The following is a 16,124-nucleotide window of genomic DNA, read 5'->3' on the forward strand; positions in this document are numbered from 1 at the left end:
GTGTAAATGACCCTTGCAGCGGTTAGCTTTTTCCAGGGCAGCATGTATTATTTATTGTTTCGGTTTTCGTATGGGTTTGGATAGTTGCGTGGTTTTGTCATTTGAATACCTATTATCCCGTGTAGGGTCGGGAAAGAATAACCCTACCGCAGAGGACACTGCGTGTCGTAAGAGGCGACTAAACAACTGCATGTAGGTAGCAACTCCAAGTGCTGGGAATGTAGAATATTCTATGGTATTTAACATAGTTGAATCCGTAAGGCCCTGGTAGAGGAAGTATCCCTTCATTTTTCGTTATTGCTATTGGTCTTCTTAACACCCTTATTAACATCGGTCAATATTAAGATCAGGCAGTATGAGATTCGTCCAGAGAGTTTCAGTTTACTCAACAGGCGTTTTTCATAGAAGGAAGTCTAACTTGGTACGAAGACCTTCAGTTTTCGGAAAGAAAGGTACCAATTTTTCTGTTCAAATTAAGGTAATTTTAAGTACGTTTTCAGGATTGATTCTATTGTAGTTTTTTTTTATATGCCGATGCCGGTGCGAGTGTAAAATTCCCGTATGTACCTAACACTTTTACTACACCATGGACCATCTAAATTTACGTTATTTTCGATGCTAATTCCCCTTACAGTTTTTGTTATTCTGAGTAGAAGGAAGATACCATCTTTCTTCGTTTGTTAGATTGAGGTATACGCATTCCTTCTGTTGATGAACAGCTAATAGGGGTGCTATCCAATGGGTACAGCAAACAAACGATTTTTCCATTAGAAAGTGCGGATGCCCAAAAAATAACCGCTGAATGTAATTTGCCGCGTGTTTTACTAAAAGGAATTTCTCAATATGAAAATATAAAAACGAAATTTTTTAAACACTTTCAATAATAACAGAGTTAGGCAACTTATAGTGTCTCGCACTAGATACTTTACTATAATTAAGTGACAATGTAATTATTATAAAATTTTGAAACCCTAACTTAATTATCCTTGAAAATTCGGCGAATAAAAAGCGTCTACACCGTATTCATTTTACTCTTAATTGCAAGGTAGCGCTGATTAATTTTTAATTCCCTCAATGATTACCGCTGAGCCACAACTGTTCTAATTATATGTTGTTTTTAGTCCGGGATAATTGAGCATCGGAAAATTGGGCTATTAAGTTTACTTTATTGGCAAAAGCCCGCTTCGCGTTTTTTTTCGTCTTCCTCTCTCGAGTTATCCTTAAATCTTTTTAAAGAATGCATAATTGATACCTACGGCCATCTCGGTTACCACCTAATACAATTTGTTTATACCGCAAACTTTTGCGTAATTAAATTTCTGGAAGGGGATGTTGGATTAACAAGATTAATTTCTGAAGATATCAACAGATACATTTTGCGGTCGTAGATCATGTTAAGGCCACGCAGTAATCCTCATTATTTCTAATTGTCTCCGGGTACGTGCTAACGGGTAGCATCCCTCCAGCTACATCGAAAAGCTTCCAGGCTTCAACCTCCAATTCCGGATCGCACAACATATTTGGTCCACTGGACACATATGTATCTATACAAGGCCTCGGTAGTATATTACAATTAACCGAAGCTCAACGGCACTACCGATATTTTCCTAATTTCCCGATGACGTGAAGGAAGCTTTTAGCGAAAATGAGCTTTTTTTCTGTAAGACATTAATTACATTAAACCATGTGTGTTCGATAAATCTATTCGAGGGTAAATCAAAGCCGAAATTACGCCCCCCTAAAATATGGCACCAAAAGTGAGTTAAATGACAATATTTGTGAGAAGGGAAGAGAAATTAAAAACGTGCTTAGACCTAAGCGCACGCTTTACTCCACGAACGACGTCAATTCTTTATCCTCTAAAAAGATTAATAACCGTAGCTATCCCGGGTAAGTCCCAAGTATCGAAAAACGTGTTGCGTAACAATTAAAAATTGTGCTCTTATTATCGCAATCTCATCTGTTTTAATGACGAACGAAACGAAAAGTAATTGTAATTCCATCGAGTACATCTGGCCGACTGTACATTAGCCGGCAGTTTCACATTATATAAAGCTACAAAAAAGAAAATCTCTTTCAAATTAACATTGTGCTACTGGTTTTTGTTAATGGAAGCTCGCAACTCTAAACTCATTTTCACTTCGGTTCGGTTATTAATGTGCATGAGGAAGGCAGTTCTGACAGCGAAGCCTATATTTGTGTGAACAATTTTTAATTGAAGGAATACAATATTTTTTTTTGCGGCGCTTTTTTTTCTGTGTCCGATTTTCAAATTAAATATACGAACGGCAGCATAGCCGAAATCAAACTTTTTGATTAATTGCGCTTAAAAGTTTAGAAAAACACTTCAAAAGGCAATGGAGCGTTTCCGCTCTAGTATTCGTTACGATGTAGAGGTCCATTCACTAATTAATAATTGGCCACATTCATCTAGTTTGTATTGAAAACTGCATCGTTAGATCGAAACGTCTTTATCGTCGAATTAATTTGTCGCAAAACGAAGATGTGCTGTTTCCGTTGTTTCTGTTTTTCAAAATCTCCCATGAGATGACAATACTAATACGAATCTTGTGAAATTAAATTAATTAAAAATTTTAATGTTAATATTTGTGACTGTTGTTTCATAATTAATTAATTATTTCAATATTTTTTACATTCTTCATTATTCCAGTATTAAACCCATACTGTCCAACTATTTTTGATTGGTAGGCTTTTAAAAGACCCTAAAATTTCAAAAAACACAGAAACCCTAAAGATATGACCTACGAATGGTGAAAACTACTGAGAAAAAATAAACTAAAACTTTTCTGCAATTCAATTTAATTCCACCCCACTTGGAATATTCTTCTTCTCGGAGTCCACAATACAATCCTAGAATTGGTTGGGTGCAGTCCTTCGCCCATTCCTATCCTGCGCTAATCTTTTCTGCGTAACTGCCTACGTCCCTAACTATTTGGTATATTATGTATCTGTCAGCCTGTCGTCTTACGCCTCTCTTGCCCTCAGACCTACCTTCTCTAGTACTAATCCTTCGTGTCTGAGCACGTGCTCTATCATTCTATCTCGTCTTCTCTTTACAGTTTTCCACGTTTCCATTTTCCGGCTAATCCTCATTATCCTTCTATATAACTACACTTCGAATGCTTCTATTCTATACACTTCTCCTCTCTGCCAATCGTCCAGGTTTCTCATTCGCCTACAGCTGCATTCCTTATGTACGTTTTTATCAGCCTTTTCTTAATTGCTATATTTATTACAGACTTAGTTAGCAGGTCGCGCTTTTGGTCACTTGCTTTTTTAGCCTGCGCTATCCTAGATTCAGAGCTGGACAGTATTCGATTTTGTAAATACTTTTTAGTATTCAAATCCTTTAAAGTATTCAAATACTTTGTAATTAAACACTTTTATGAAAGCAGTATTTGTATTTGTAACTCAAATACTTTCACAAATATTTAGTATTTGGATACTTCGTAAAGTATTCGAATACTTCGCATAGTATTTGAATACTTAACCTTCCTTTTTTTACCAAAAATCGACTACACCAAAATTTCTCGGGAAAACATTTCTTCTTATTAATTTTGGTGCGTAGAATCCAAAACAATTCGTACTTTTTCGATCAGACTTCTCAATAAAAAGTTATAGACTAGAAACCAATTCCGAAAGAAAATTCAAAGGGCTGTAACTTTTGAACTATAGTAGCCCAATCATGGAACTGATTGCGAAATTATGGATTCTACAGGCCACATTCTATAAGAAAATTTGTTTCCCCGTCGATCTGATGCAATTTTTTCTACGTGCCTCAAAAAAAGGCAGGTTATAACCTTCCTTTTTTACCAAAAATCGACTACACCAAAATTTCTCGGGAAAACACTTTTTCTTATTAATTTTGGTGCGTAGAATCCAAAACAATTCGTACTTTTACGATCAGACCTCTCAATCGAAGGTTATGGACTAGAAACCAATTTCGAAAGAAAATTCAAAGGGCTGTAACTTTTGAACTAGTAGCCCAATCTTGGAACAGTTTGAAATTATGGATTCTACAGGCTACATTCTATAAGAAAATTTTTCGTCCGGGTCGATCTGAGACAATTTTTTTTGCGATCTTCAAAAAAAGGCAGGTTATAATCTTCCTTTTTCACCAAAAATCGACTACACCAAAATTTCTCGGGAAAACACTTTTTCTTATTAATTTTGGTGCGTAGAATCCAAAATAATTCGTACGTTTTCGATTAGACCTCTGAATAAAAAGTTATGGACAAAAAACCAATTTCGAAAAAAAAGTCAAAGGGCTGTAACTTTTGATCTAGTAGCCCAATCTCCAAACTGTTTGAAATTATGGATTCTACGGGCCAAGTTCTATAAGAAAGTGTTTTCCCGGTCGATCTCAGACAATTTTTTTTCCGGCCTCAAAAATAGGCAGTACTTTTAAGTTATTCAAATATTTGAGAAGAATTTAGAAATGTTTAGGGAATGTTTCCATTGTCACAAAATCAAATATAAAAATCCGATACATCTGAATACCGAACTCGATAGTCTACGTAACTTAAAAACAATAGGGACCTTTCCTATATCCTTAAGACCATGTGTACCAATTTTCAAAGCGATCGTCCGTTTATAAACAAGTTATCATACACACGGACAAACGGATGGTTAAAAATTGATCTGTTCCAAAATCGCTAGGATTAATTTCAGAAAGGCGTACGTATCATGTGCACGACGTACGATCACTTTGAAAACTGGTACACGTATTCTTAAGGATATAACTGGTATAAGAAAGGTCCTGGTAGGTACCTCCTATATAATAATATAATAATTATAATACGCTTTTACTCTCCTTAAATTTGTATATAACAATAGAAATATAAAAAAAGCTAACCCCATATAAAGTATAACTTGATTTTTTATCTAGTATACTATTTTAAATTTTTAATGTATTTGAATGACAAGTATTTGAATACTTTTTACTGTATTCGAATACTTTTCAAAGTATTCGAACACTTTTTATAGTATTCCAATACCTTTGATAGTACTCGAATACTTTTGAAAGTATTCGAATACATTCTAAAGTATTTGAATACTTATTTTTGAAAGTATTTGAATACTTTTCAATGTATCTGTCTCTAGTATTCGCTTGTGCTGGACGTAAAAGTATTTAGTATTCAAATACCTTTGATTTGTGTAAAGTATTTACTATTTAGTATTCAAATACTTTTTGAAAGTATTCTGTCCAGCTCTGCCTAGGTTCTGTATCTTTCTTACTACGATTATCTAAATAGAAAAATTCCTTTAGATGCTTTAAAGTGTCATTTCCTATTTGCATCTTTATCTTTTTCCTATCCTCTCTATTCGCGCATTTCACTACTTAAGCTTTCCCCTTGTTAATTTTCATACTAGATAGTGTTCCCTCCAAACCATTTAGTCCTGTTTCTAGATCTCTCTCCTTTTCTGCTGATATTACCATGTCATTCCTATAGGAAATCCCTATGTCTACTTCTACATGAATATCACTGTATACTATTTGTTAGTTTATAGAGCCAATCGTGCACTTTTGTTCCCGAACGTTTTATTAATTCCGCTGATACTGCATCTGCTCCCTACTTTAAGGTCCTTTATATTTGTCGAACTGTGACCTGAGTATGCTAAACCCTAGTTCTTCCTCTGTGACGTTTGGTTGCTCTAATTCTGCTAACGGTTCTTCCACCTTATATAATTGTTCCACGTACTTTTTCCATCTCTGCTCTGTTCCTAGGTTCTATGAGTCCTTCTCCATCTGCCTCTTGCAGAACTTAGGCTTTGCTCCACTAATACTACTCTTAATTTTCCTAATTCCTATACGTCCGTCCTACCTTTTCTGAACTCAGGCTTTGTTGCTTCGCATTTCATCTTTAGCTAACCTACATTCCCTTATACCTTCATTTTTAATTCTTTATATTTATTCCTATCATCAAAGAATACTTAATAATCACTTTTGGCTACCATGCTGTGTTGATGTATGTTTATATTTTCTCCTTTCGTCCATTAGTTCTAAAATTTCCTTTGTGACCCATTCTTTTCTGGCTATCCTTGTTTCTACTCCTAACACTCCAGCTGCCTTCTCAGTCCTGATTTAATCTCTGACCAAACCTCCCCCATTTAGTTCGTATTCCTACTATTACCTATGTATCACCTTTTCGCTTTCGACCTTAAACCTCTCTAGCTAGCTTTTCTACTCTGCATTTTTTTCTTAGGTTTGGCCAACTTTTGAAACTTAAACATGCTATTTATCCAGTTCCAGTCTTCTGTGATAAATTCCCTTCACCTCTAATTCCCTTTAACGTGCTTTTTAGCTGTCCGTATACGTGCTCTATCTCTTCATTTTGGTGACCAGAAATTGGCATCTAAACCTGAACCGCTATTGTGTCGTAGGGTTTGTTTCCTATTCTGACTACAATGATCCTATCACTTACTCTCCTACAGCTTCCAATTCTACTGCCTAACTTCTTTGTTTAGCACAAATCCCACCCCTGTGTGACCATTTTCTGTACCTGAATGTACCACTCTGTACTCTCCTGACTAAAAGTCGCCCTGTTCTTTCCATTTAATTTCACTTACCCCTACAATATCTCAAGCGAACCTTACCATTTCCCTTTTTAAGTTTTCTAATCTGCCCACTGTCTGCTCATAACCCAAGTCCTGTTATTTTGCTACCTAATTGCGAGCAATCAAATCGAGAACTGTCTGCTTATTAAATGGCCCTTCTCGATTCAAACGAAATCTCTTTTACCTTCTTTTTTGCTATATGCATGTTCTATTTTGCAGTTTGCACTCTTGTCTTTTTATATCCTCGTATCCTCTCCCCTCTTTCATATCGTCTAGCATCTGCACTTGTATTCTTCCTCATTTCCCTGTACCCTTCACGGCTCTTTCGATCATGTCTTTCAGCAAACTATTCCCTCTTAGCACATGACCAAGCCACATTCTTTTCCTTCTCAAAATTGTGTTATACAGAGATCATCCTATTCTTTCTAGTGTTCGGTCCCGCCCACTTTATTCCAATCTTTCTTCTGCACATTCACATTTCCATACCTTCAATTATTTTCATATTCTAATTTCTAATTCTAATTTACCTTATTCCTTCTCCTCATATGGCCTGTGACCATTATTAATAGGACACCCTGTACATACAAAAGGAGGGTTGAAACCTTAGTAGCGCCTTAAATACATTTGATTTTTTATTTGATTAAATGTTAAAGACGTTTACAAAGTACCCTCAAATTGCACACACAAATGCCTCCCTTAGCGATTTTGAAATTACAAAATATTTCTTGAAATTCGGTGCTACCTATTACCTTCCTGTTTTCCTGTTCATTCGGAGGAATGTAACTTTTGTAGCGTTTAAGCGTTCAATTATACTTCCATAAACCTTTCCATTAATCCTGGTCCCTTACGTATGCAATGTTTTAAACAATTATTGTCATCTATTTTCCAGACGAAGACTGGGTTTTTGCCTTTTTTGATATATTGACAGGATGCATTGATTCCTGTTTTGTGTGAGGGTCTCTTAGGCCAGTCATATTGGACAACAATAAAAGGGAAACTTTGCATGCAGTCCTGTTTGGGAATAATAGATCACTCCCCTTCTTTGAAAGCATTAACTAGAGAAGATTGTGTAGTTTTTAATTAATTAATTTCATTAGTAATTTCTCCTAGACGATTTGTTCAAAAGCGCAGTGGGTTTTGGTGCCAATTCATATTTAAACCACCCTTTTAGTTCTTCTAGATTGAAATCCATAGATTAGAAACTTTTCTCATGCCTAAATCTTGAACATTTTACTTTCAGAGACTCCGTGCTTATTTTGGAAGCACTGCGATTTTCATTCATCGGTCAAACAACAGTACTCAGTACTTGGAGTTCTTTTGCACCATTTTCCACATTAGTGAGGAACTTAATCGCTCGTTCCTCTGATTCACTAATTTTTCGAAACAAAGAAATCCTGAACAATTTTGTGTTACAGAATTACGTCAAAGTACTTAATACATTAGCAGTTAACTGACAGCCAAGCAATTTCTTTGTGTGACGTCCTTATTACAGCTCCATAAGTAAAAAACTTAAAAAACACCCTCGTATAACAATATCTGCGCCGCGCCCCTATATTAGCAAAGGACAATGTAGGCAAAATCCTGCATATGCAGATGAAATATTAAAAAACTTCTTAATCTCCAATCCCCTCAAGACTGTTACCTAAACAAAGACTGTACGAAAGCGGAAGAATGATTTCAATTTACTTGCACCTTAAACATTTTTAGTTTCAGGAGAGCATGACAATTTGAAACATGTAATCCGAAAGTTAATTCCGGATTTAAATGCAAACAAAAATCCAATTAAAATCGTCGAAATTAAATTCGAGAAACGTTTTTAACACGCGAATCTTAAATCGCATAAAAATTATCCGTGCGCGTGATACTTTATTAGGTAAATTAAATTAGAACCGAAAAACGTTCTTAAGGAGACGATCGTTTAAGGGTTGAAATCCTCTAAGAGGTTTTTCCAGTTTTTAAATTGCATCATGTAATTTCTACTCGAGTATAAATGAGGTTTTTTAATTGGAAATCCGAGTTGGGGGTGCAGAGTAGCGTCAGCGATTTATTTTAATGAATATTTCCGATTAGAATTCTTCGTCGGAGGAGGTTTTCTTCTTGTTTAAATAATTTACGTTACCTTGTTTATGGCTAATAAAAATTAAACGCCTCTCGCAGTCGTCTCATATATAGAGAAAATAAGGAGCTTTAGAATAAATTGAAAATAGATAGAGCGTAAGTATGAGGCGTCGGTTACAGGTTCGCATTTTTTCTTTTGCTCGTTATCGGGCAATTTTCAGAGTGTTGGATTCTTACAGTCTCTGTGCAATTTATGTCACGTCTCTGTTTCATTCCATTTCGTTTCGTTTCCCAGCTCTGCGGTGCGGCATAGCAAATATATAATGAGAGCCACGTTTTTACTTTTCTTCATATGGAGGAGCTCGCCCCGAAATTGATCGCAAATATTGCTATAGGGATCGTAAAACTGGGACACTTTTCACTTAATCGCTTCGAAATGCACGCAACTACTTTATGTGGGTATAGGTAGTAAAGTAAAAGTTCGCATGTTGAGTAAAATATTTGACAAGCTCACAGATTTTCAATGCGTTTTTATTGAACAGTAAATAAGATATTTCTCGCCCCTTATACATAAGCTTCCACTAATACTGTACTTAGGAGATGCTCTATCAGTGTATGATAAATTAACCACAGAACAAACCACCCCACATTGGAGACAAACTTACGATGCTTGCGGAAAAGTCACTCTAATCGTTCCTAAAAAGACAGGCAGTGAAAAAAAATTTTACCGACCTTCCATCATGCTACCACATCTTCTGCTCATAAACAGGGCGGGATATACATAAGGCATACTAGGATATAACTAGGCATCGAATATTTTTGCACTTTGGTCTTCCCGATTCAATCATTGGGCCTCCAATGTGATTTTGCATGAATCACTCCCATACATTACTTTATAAACAATTGGAAAGAATATGGTAATATTTTTGTTCCTTTGATAACCTTTTTAGTCCTAGCAAAAATTACCAACGCATAGGGGCTATTCTTCAATATAATTGCTGGAAATAGGAATCCAGATTTGGGAATATGTGAAACCACTTATACCTTTTGTCAAGTAGAATAAATTTGATACATTTTGAAAGATTTCCCATTTACGAGAGTTTTTCAAAGATTGGCAAATTCTTCCGAAATGTGTAAATTCTTGGTTAAAGTTAATTGGCGAGATAAATCGCCAAATGAGCCGTGTAGACAATTTGATTAGCCTTAATTCGAGCGCAGAATCGTGATCGTTGTCCCAGTAATTCTCTCAAAATTGCCCTTTAAACAAAAGTCTTTTAATGAAATTCTAATTAAATGGTTCATTGGTCTAAAATACTGAAAGTTCAAGTTCCTGTGACCCTAACATTCGGGTCGTATAAAAAATAAATGTAATGTTCCACGTTGGTCGAGTAAATACTCGTAATAATGCTGTGTGCAATGGCCCAACCAAAATGAACCATACACAAAACGCCTAGCTCCCTTATTAAAACTTTCCCAGGACACATCTGAACAATGAAAATTTTCAATCTAGACTTCAAATTCCAAATTCTATGACAAAGAAATGTGTAAACAAATGTAGGAAACCAGCTCCTGGGAATGACTATATCATGCGCAAAACCAAATTTTGAACCTGCTCTTAGATTTGCTTTTATTCCAAGTGCCACGTATCAAATTTCATTTAAATACATCAACTTTTGGCATTGCGTATTATACGAATAGAGCTATGCGAATTCCAGGCAATTCGGGTCATAATTACTAACGGAGGGATCAAAAAGGCTTTTATTATTTTTGGCCTAAATTGCCAATTCACGAACTCCAATAAACAAATTTGATACAGAATCTATCTGGGAAATTTTCTTGTAATCGGTCCACTTGTTTTCGAGATATCATGCTAACGAACGGACGGACGGACTCTCTAGAGCTCGGTAATAATGGCCACGATTAGGGAATGCAATCCCGCAGCTATCTCAATCCCGGTATTTGAGGGATTGTTAGATGTTAATCCCGCAGGATCCCGGTATTTGCGGGATCCCGCAAAACTTTAAATAAATTGGTAAATAAGCAATTCTGTCCGGTTAACTTCTGTATTAAAATAAGTCGCTAATTATCACAATATTTAACAAAAAAGTACCTTCGGTCTAACTTAGAACTCAAAAATACCTCACCTGTAAAGCACAAAAAGGTGAACTTCTAAAGTGCTTCAAAAATCATAGTACATTTTTAACGAAAAAAGTTTAACAATTATTTAAAAAATAACTTCTCCGTTATGCATTTCATTAACAAAGTAAAGAGAGTCGTCCCTTTAGTCGATAAATTTCTCAGTCCCGCAAATCCCGCGGGATCCCGTTCCATTTATGTGCGGGATTAATCCCACAAAAATGCTGCGGGATCCCGGTATTTCGGGATTCCGGTATTGCATTCCCTAGCCACGATCAAATTCCTTAAATTGGATGCTTTGGATACGGATCAACAAAATTAATCATAATTTATTTATTTGTTTAACCAGACACCATACAGAATAAAAATTCCAATTACATGGCACCGGGGCTCTGAACAAACATTAGGACTTACGATCTAATTTGATTTATTATTGCATTTAGGGGATCGTGAAAAAAGTCGATATCATTCGAACTTATTTAAAGTGATCAAGATATTAATAAGTGGGGAAGTTGTTTTGCTAACTGCAAAAATAGTATTATTTCTCTTAGCTTAACAAATAGTACCTTCAGCTTAATTTCTTGAAGTAATTCGGAAGAGTTTAACAAATTGCGTAAAATTCTGAAGACAAAAATTGCGGAGGCAAAAATTGTGGCTAATTAAGCGAGAGAGAGAGAGAGAGAGAGAGAGAGAGAGAGAGAGAGAGATCTATCTGGATCGTTAAAGGGTTCGAATAAACACATGATTTACATGAATTATCATAGACAAAATTTATTCTAAAAACACAAATCAAATTAATGAAAAATACTGGCAGAATAGACACACTTACAAAACACTTTTTTTAAACTTATCTCCTCTTCGCGTCACAGAAACGTGATTTTACTCTACTGAACTAAACTGGCTGACCAAACACACGACAGATTAAACGATGGCTGTGTGCAAAGTAGACTAAAGTCTTATCAAAGCTTCAAAATGAGCAAAAGACATTTTATTTTTTTAATAATGTAAGCATCTTGTTTTAATTTTCTTAGAATCACCTTATCTACAAGATTCGTGTTCAAATTTTCCAAAATTCCCCATCCTGGGATAGGAATATTGTTAACATTTTTTAAAAAAGGGCATACTCAAACAGATATAGAAATTCATTAGTCCCACCTTGAAAAAAGTGAAAAAGATTTTTAATATGATCTCTAGGAGAACTTCGGAAGAGTTTGCTGAACGTTTTTTTTAAGATTTGTAGCACGGTTTCGAGAAATCATTATTTAACTTTGATTTTAAGATTTCCTAGGTTTCCCCAGAATATTTTCAGTTCTGGGAAGATGGATTAAATCAAATTTCCTAAGTAGATTTCGGCGATAAGAAAACTCAGAGAAGAATTTCAAAATGTTCAGATTTGGTGGAACCTAATATAACACGTGGCCTCCAAATAGTCGACCAGTAAAACTAATATTTGGTACAAAAGTAAAAGAAAACTGTCTATTTTAAAGCAGGGTTTCAAATAAATTCCCCAAAGTGTATATCGTGAAGTTTTGTCGAAATGTTCACAATAATGGAAGCTTTTTTATACAGAAAACATTTCCTTTAAAGCAACCCCTTGGTCAAAAGACAAAGAAAACTAACGTATTTCTCCTATTTTTCAGCATAATTTGAAATACGAAGTTACATTCGATTTTTAGGGCATCTTTTCTACGTTATAAAATTGACAGACCAGTTTCCAATACAAACGAATGTATTCAAACGTAGAAAATCCCCGCCGTTTAGTTTTGAATCTGTGAACTAGAACAATTACAGATCCCTGTAGATGCCCTTTGTGACGCCACTGACTTACGTGTAATATTATACTGTTGTCAATTAAACGTCATAACAAACCTTTAAACTCAATTTTTGTACAAATCAAGCCTATTTTAAAGCTTTGTTACATAAATTCAGCCATTTCAAGTTGTTCTGTAAGTAATTTGGTAGAGAATCCCTCAGTATTTACTTTATTTACTTTTGCAGCAGTAACATAACCTCAACTTCCTTTTATTTACATCCACGAAAACTTGTAAAATTTAAATGAATGCGCGCTCTAAATGAGATAAACTCGCATTTAAATGGTCAGTTATACACGTTGTTATCAAATATGAATAACCAGAGTGTTTGTGTGGCCGGTGTTCATAGACTTTCACAATCGGGTGGTAAAAGTGAGCTCGGCAACGCTCCCCAGTCTTGGATACTGAAGTCTTATCGACCTCGTGGTTCGTTGGCTAGGGCTCTGTACGAGAAGCAAATGTCGGACAACTACTTGGATGCGTTCGATAAGTCTTTGGTAAGTTTCGATGTGTACGAATGTGCTTGTACTAATTAGGATTGATGCAGTGGCTTCGTTGGCTTATGTACGACACTGCAAACATCATGTAACTTTTTAATGGTGTTCTTATTAAGAGGACACTTGTTGAATTCAAATCGGATTCGTTTTTAAACCAATAAAAGTGTCGGTATATAGTGTCATGGTAACCAAATAAACTGAAATCTGTAACCTTTGATTTGTATGAACTGTTTCTCAGTGTAATGAAATCCTTGTTATAGAGGAATGGTACCTAAGACGAGAATTGATAGACTTTTTGTCATCAAAATGTGCCTAAAGCGGTTTGTGAGATGCTTCTGGTACCCTACTGCTAATAGCTTGGTTTGTAACCACTTGGTTTCAACAGTAAAGTTTCGGGTATACCTACTGTGATTGTCTGGATGTAACACAAACAAATGAAATCAGTGGGTGAAGAATATGACTGAAGATCTGACCCACACCCCTCCATTTAATTGTTTCATTCTTTTTTGCCAAACTAACAATCATGTAGCAAATATTAAACCAAAATTAAATTTTATTAGGTGTACCTGTGAACACATGGAAAGGTCTGTGGCTGACCTATTGGGACTAGGGGTGCTCTCTTCCTTTCTAGTGGGCTTAGATTTAATCTAAACTCTTTATAAGTTCCCCTTTTGATTTTATTATCATCACGAGACCACCACTTTTTTGATTATTAGAAATTTCTGCCAACAAATAAATTGTAGAAGAGCGGATTCAAGCATTCTTCTTCAGAGAAGAGGTATATTTATCCTCATTAGCCCTCGTTTAGAGGCGCGCCTTTTTTTTTCTGTATGGCATGGTTGCTGGAAGAACGTCAACGAAGAAATTTGGAGGGAGCTCATAAGTAAAAAAACATTTTGGATCCTTGGTTTTTTTAGGCCCCTCTAATAGCCAATGAATTTACATGTATGCAGGTTATACCTACCCTGTATATAATGAAGTTTCCCCTTTTTACAGATTGGCGTCTTAGAAAGCCTGTGATAAGATCTTCATCCCTGGAGTCGTCACTGTCCATGGAACAGTCTTTAGTTGGAAGTGTTGCAAAAGTTCAAGAATTGTTTAAACATTACCACAATTTATATCAAAATGGCGTAATAATAAATTTTTCCTATTGGATAGTTTCTTTAGTACATGTTGGCTGATCGGCTAATTGTTTGAAGTGGGCGATTTAAGTTTTGGAGCCTTCTTAGAAGTCTTCTTAAAGAATTGAGGAGCCTTCTATTAGAAATCCTCCTAGAAATATTTTTTGGAACATCGGAAACATGAGAAGGTTTTTCGGAAATGCTTCTGGAAGTATCTCGGGAAGTATCTCGGGAAGTATTTAAAAAAAATCTTGGTGGAGAACTTTTTCGAAACCGAGTTCGGAACCTTCCTTGAAATCTTCAAAATTTGTTATTGAAGTCCTTTGAAAATCGTACCTAGAAATCCACGTTTTAGATCTCGATGTTTGTTGTTCCGCAGTAAAGTTTGTTTGAACATCCAGTAGCTATATCAAATGTTACAATTGCTATTTAATGTACCTACCCATCATCCCAACTGAAGAGGACACTGTCCTTAACAGCTGCCATTATGCAATGTAATATATACGTCCCAATTTACTGCCAACCCTCCCCAAAATCAATAAACGTTTTTTGATTTTACGTATTTGATTTGCACACATCATCCCTCGCATCATCCCTTAAATAATGTAATGTAAATTAAATTACGTGATTTTATTTATTTATTAATTACAAATTAACAATAAATTTATAGTCTTAAAATGGATTATTTTTATAATAGTCATTATTATTTATCACGTACAATTTGTAGCATAACACAAGCGCATCGAAATTGGAACTGAATGAAATAGGCTACAATTTGCTTATACGGGGTGGTGACTTGACTAACGCATCATAGGAATTTCAATAATAATTTTTTAATTTTCGATTATTGGCTTCCATACGAGCTTCCATAATCATTTTAGAGATAGAGTCTATTTAGGTTTTTTGTAGATAAAAAAAATTACTAATCCGTACATACTATTGTTTCCTATTTTATAAATTCAAAAACAGTAACCAATTAAAAATTAAAAACTGTCGCGTTTATAATCGGTAATGCCATGGAATTATAAAATTAAACAAAAGCGCTTGCATTTGCTATTGGTTCTCTTTGTTTGATCTCAAATTGCAATGGCACCACTGATTTTCTGAAAAGTGGCAGTTTTTAGTTACCCAATTTTTTGGTTTCAAAGTTCAAAAAATTAAAAGTTATAGTATGCATGGATTCGTAATTTTTTTCTCTACAAAAAACCTAAATCGACTTTCTCTAAAATAATTAGGATATACCCGATATATTAACCGACAATTATTGTTCTAGAATGTTCTAGAATAAACACGTTATTTCTACAGAAGGTTTGTCTCATATCCGCCTTCGCCCTTTAACGCCAAGGACTAATTTTTAATGGCGCCTTTCTGTCTTTCGGGATTTCTGGAATATTCGCTACAATCAGCGGCGTAGATTAACCAACTGGCGCCTAGGGCAAGTATTAAAATTGCAGTCTCTTCGTCAATTACCTTAATATAAAATAAGATGAGAAAAATCGCCTACGAATTTTTGTTGTCACTCCGCTCGTATTCAAAAACCAGACTTTTGATACGGCTCATATTCAATAGCACTGATCCTTGAACTCATAGAAATCGATAGGCGAGGGTTTGACATCACTGTCTCTGTTCTTTCTCGAGTTAGACAAGGAACCTCGCAAGAAACAGACAGACGGACAAAACCATCACATAAGGGAAATTTTTTTTCTTTCGAAAAATTCTCCTTGAAGTGACAACCCCACGTGCCACATGCAGCTGTAAGCAAGATATCGGCGAAAAATTTCAAATTTCGATTTCATTTCCCTAGCTTAAACGGCCGAAAATCGATGGTTCCCGTTAGCACTTTTTATCGACACTTTTTTCGCAGAATCTGAATTTGTTATCAGAATTTCCACAACACGCTAGATGTGGAAGCTACATGATAC

The 16,124-nt window shown here is 35.4% G+C and overlaps 1 protein-coding gene across 4 annotated transcripts in view; it reads left to right on the forward strand.

Annotated features, from left to right (window-relative positions):
• Positions 1-16,124, forward strand: part of LOC116174859 — a 119,552-nt gene that overhangs the window by 53,785 nt on the left and 49,643 nt on the right. For 3 of the 4 annotated variants that reach the window (XM_031492885.1, XM_031492884.1, XM_031492886.1), the window contains exons 1-2: positions 12,590-12,719; positions 12,772-13,081. The exons of the other annotated variant lie outside the window; for it this stretch is intronic. In XM_031492885.1, coding sequence (XP_031348745.1) covers positions 12,833-13,081 — 249 coding nt within the window. In that variant the 5' untranslated portion in view covers positions 12,590-12,719; positions 12,772-12,832. Of the gene's footprint in view, positions 1-12,589; positions 12,720-12,771; positions 13,082-16,124 lie in introns of those variants that run through there. 4 annotated transcript variants of the gene reach the window in all.

This window comes from Photinus pyralis, unplaced genomic scaffold (genome assembly GCF_008802855.1).
Source record: "Photinus pyralis isolate 1611_PpyrPB1 unplaced genomic scaffold, Ppyr1.3 Ppyr1.4_LG6, whole genome shotgun sequence".
In the NCBI taxonomy this organism is placed as follows: Eukaryota; Metazoa; Arthropoda; class Insecta; order Coleoptera; family Lampyridae; genus Photinus; species Photinus pyralis.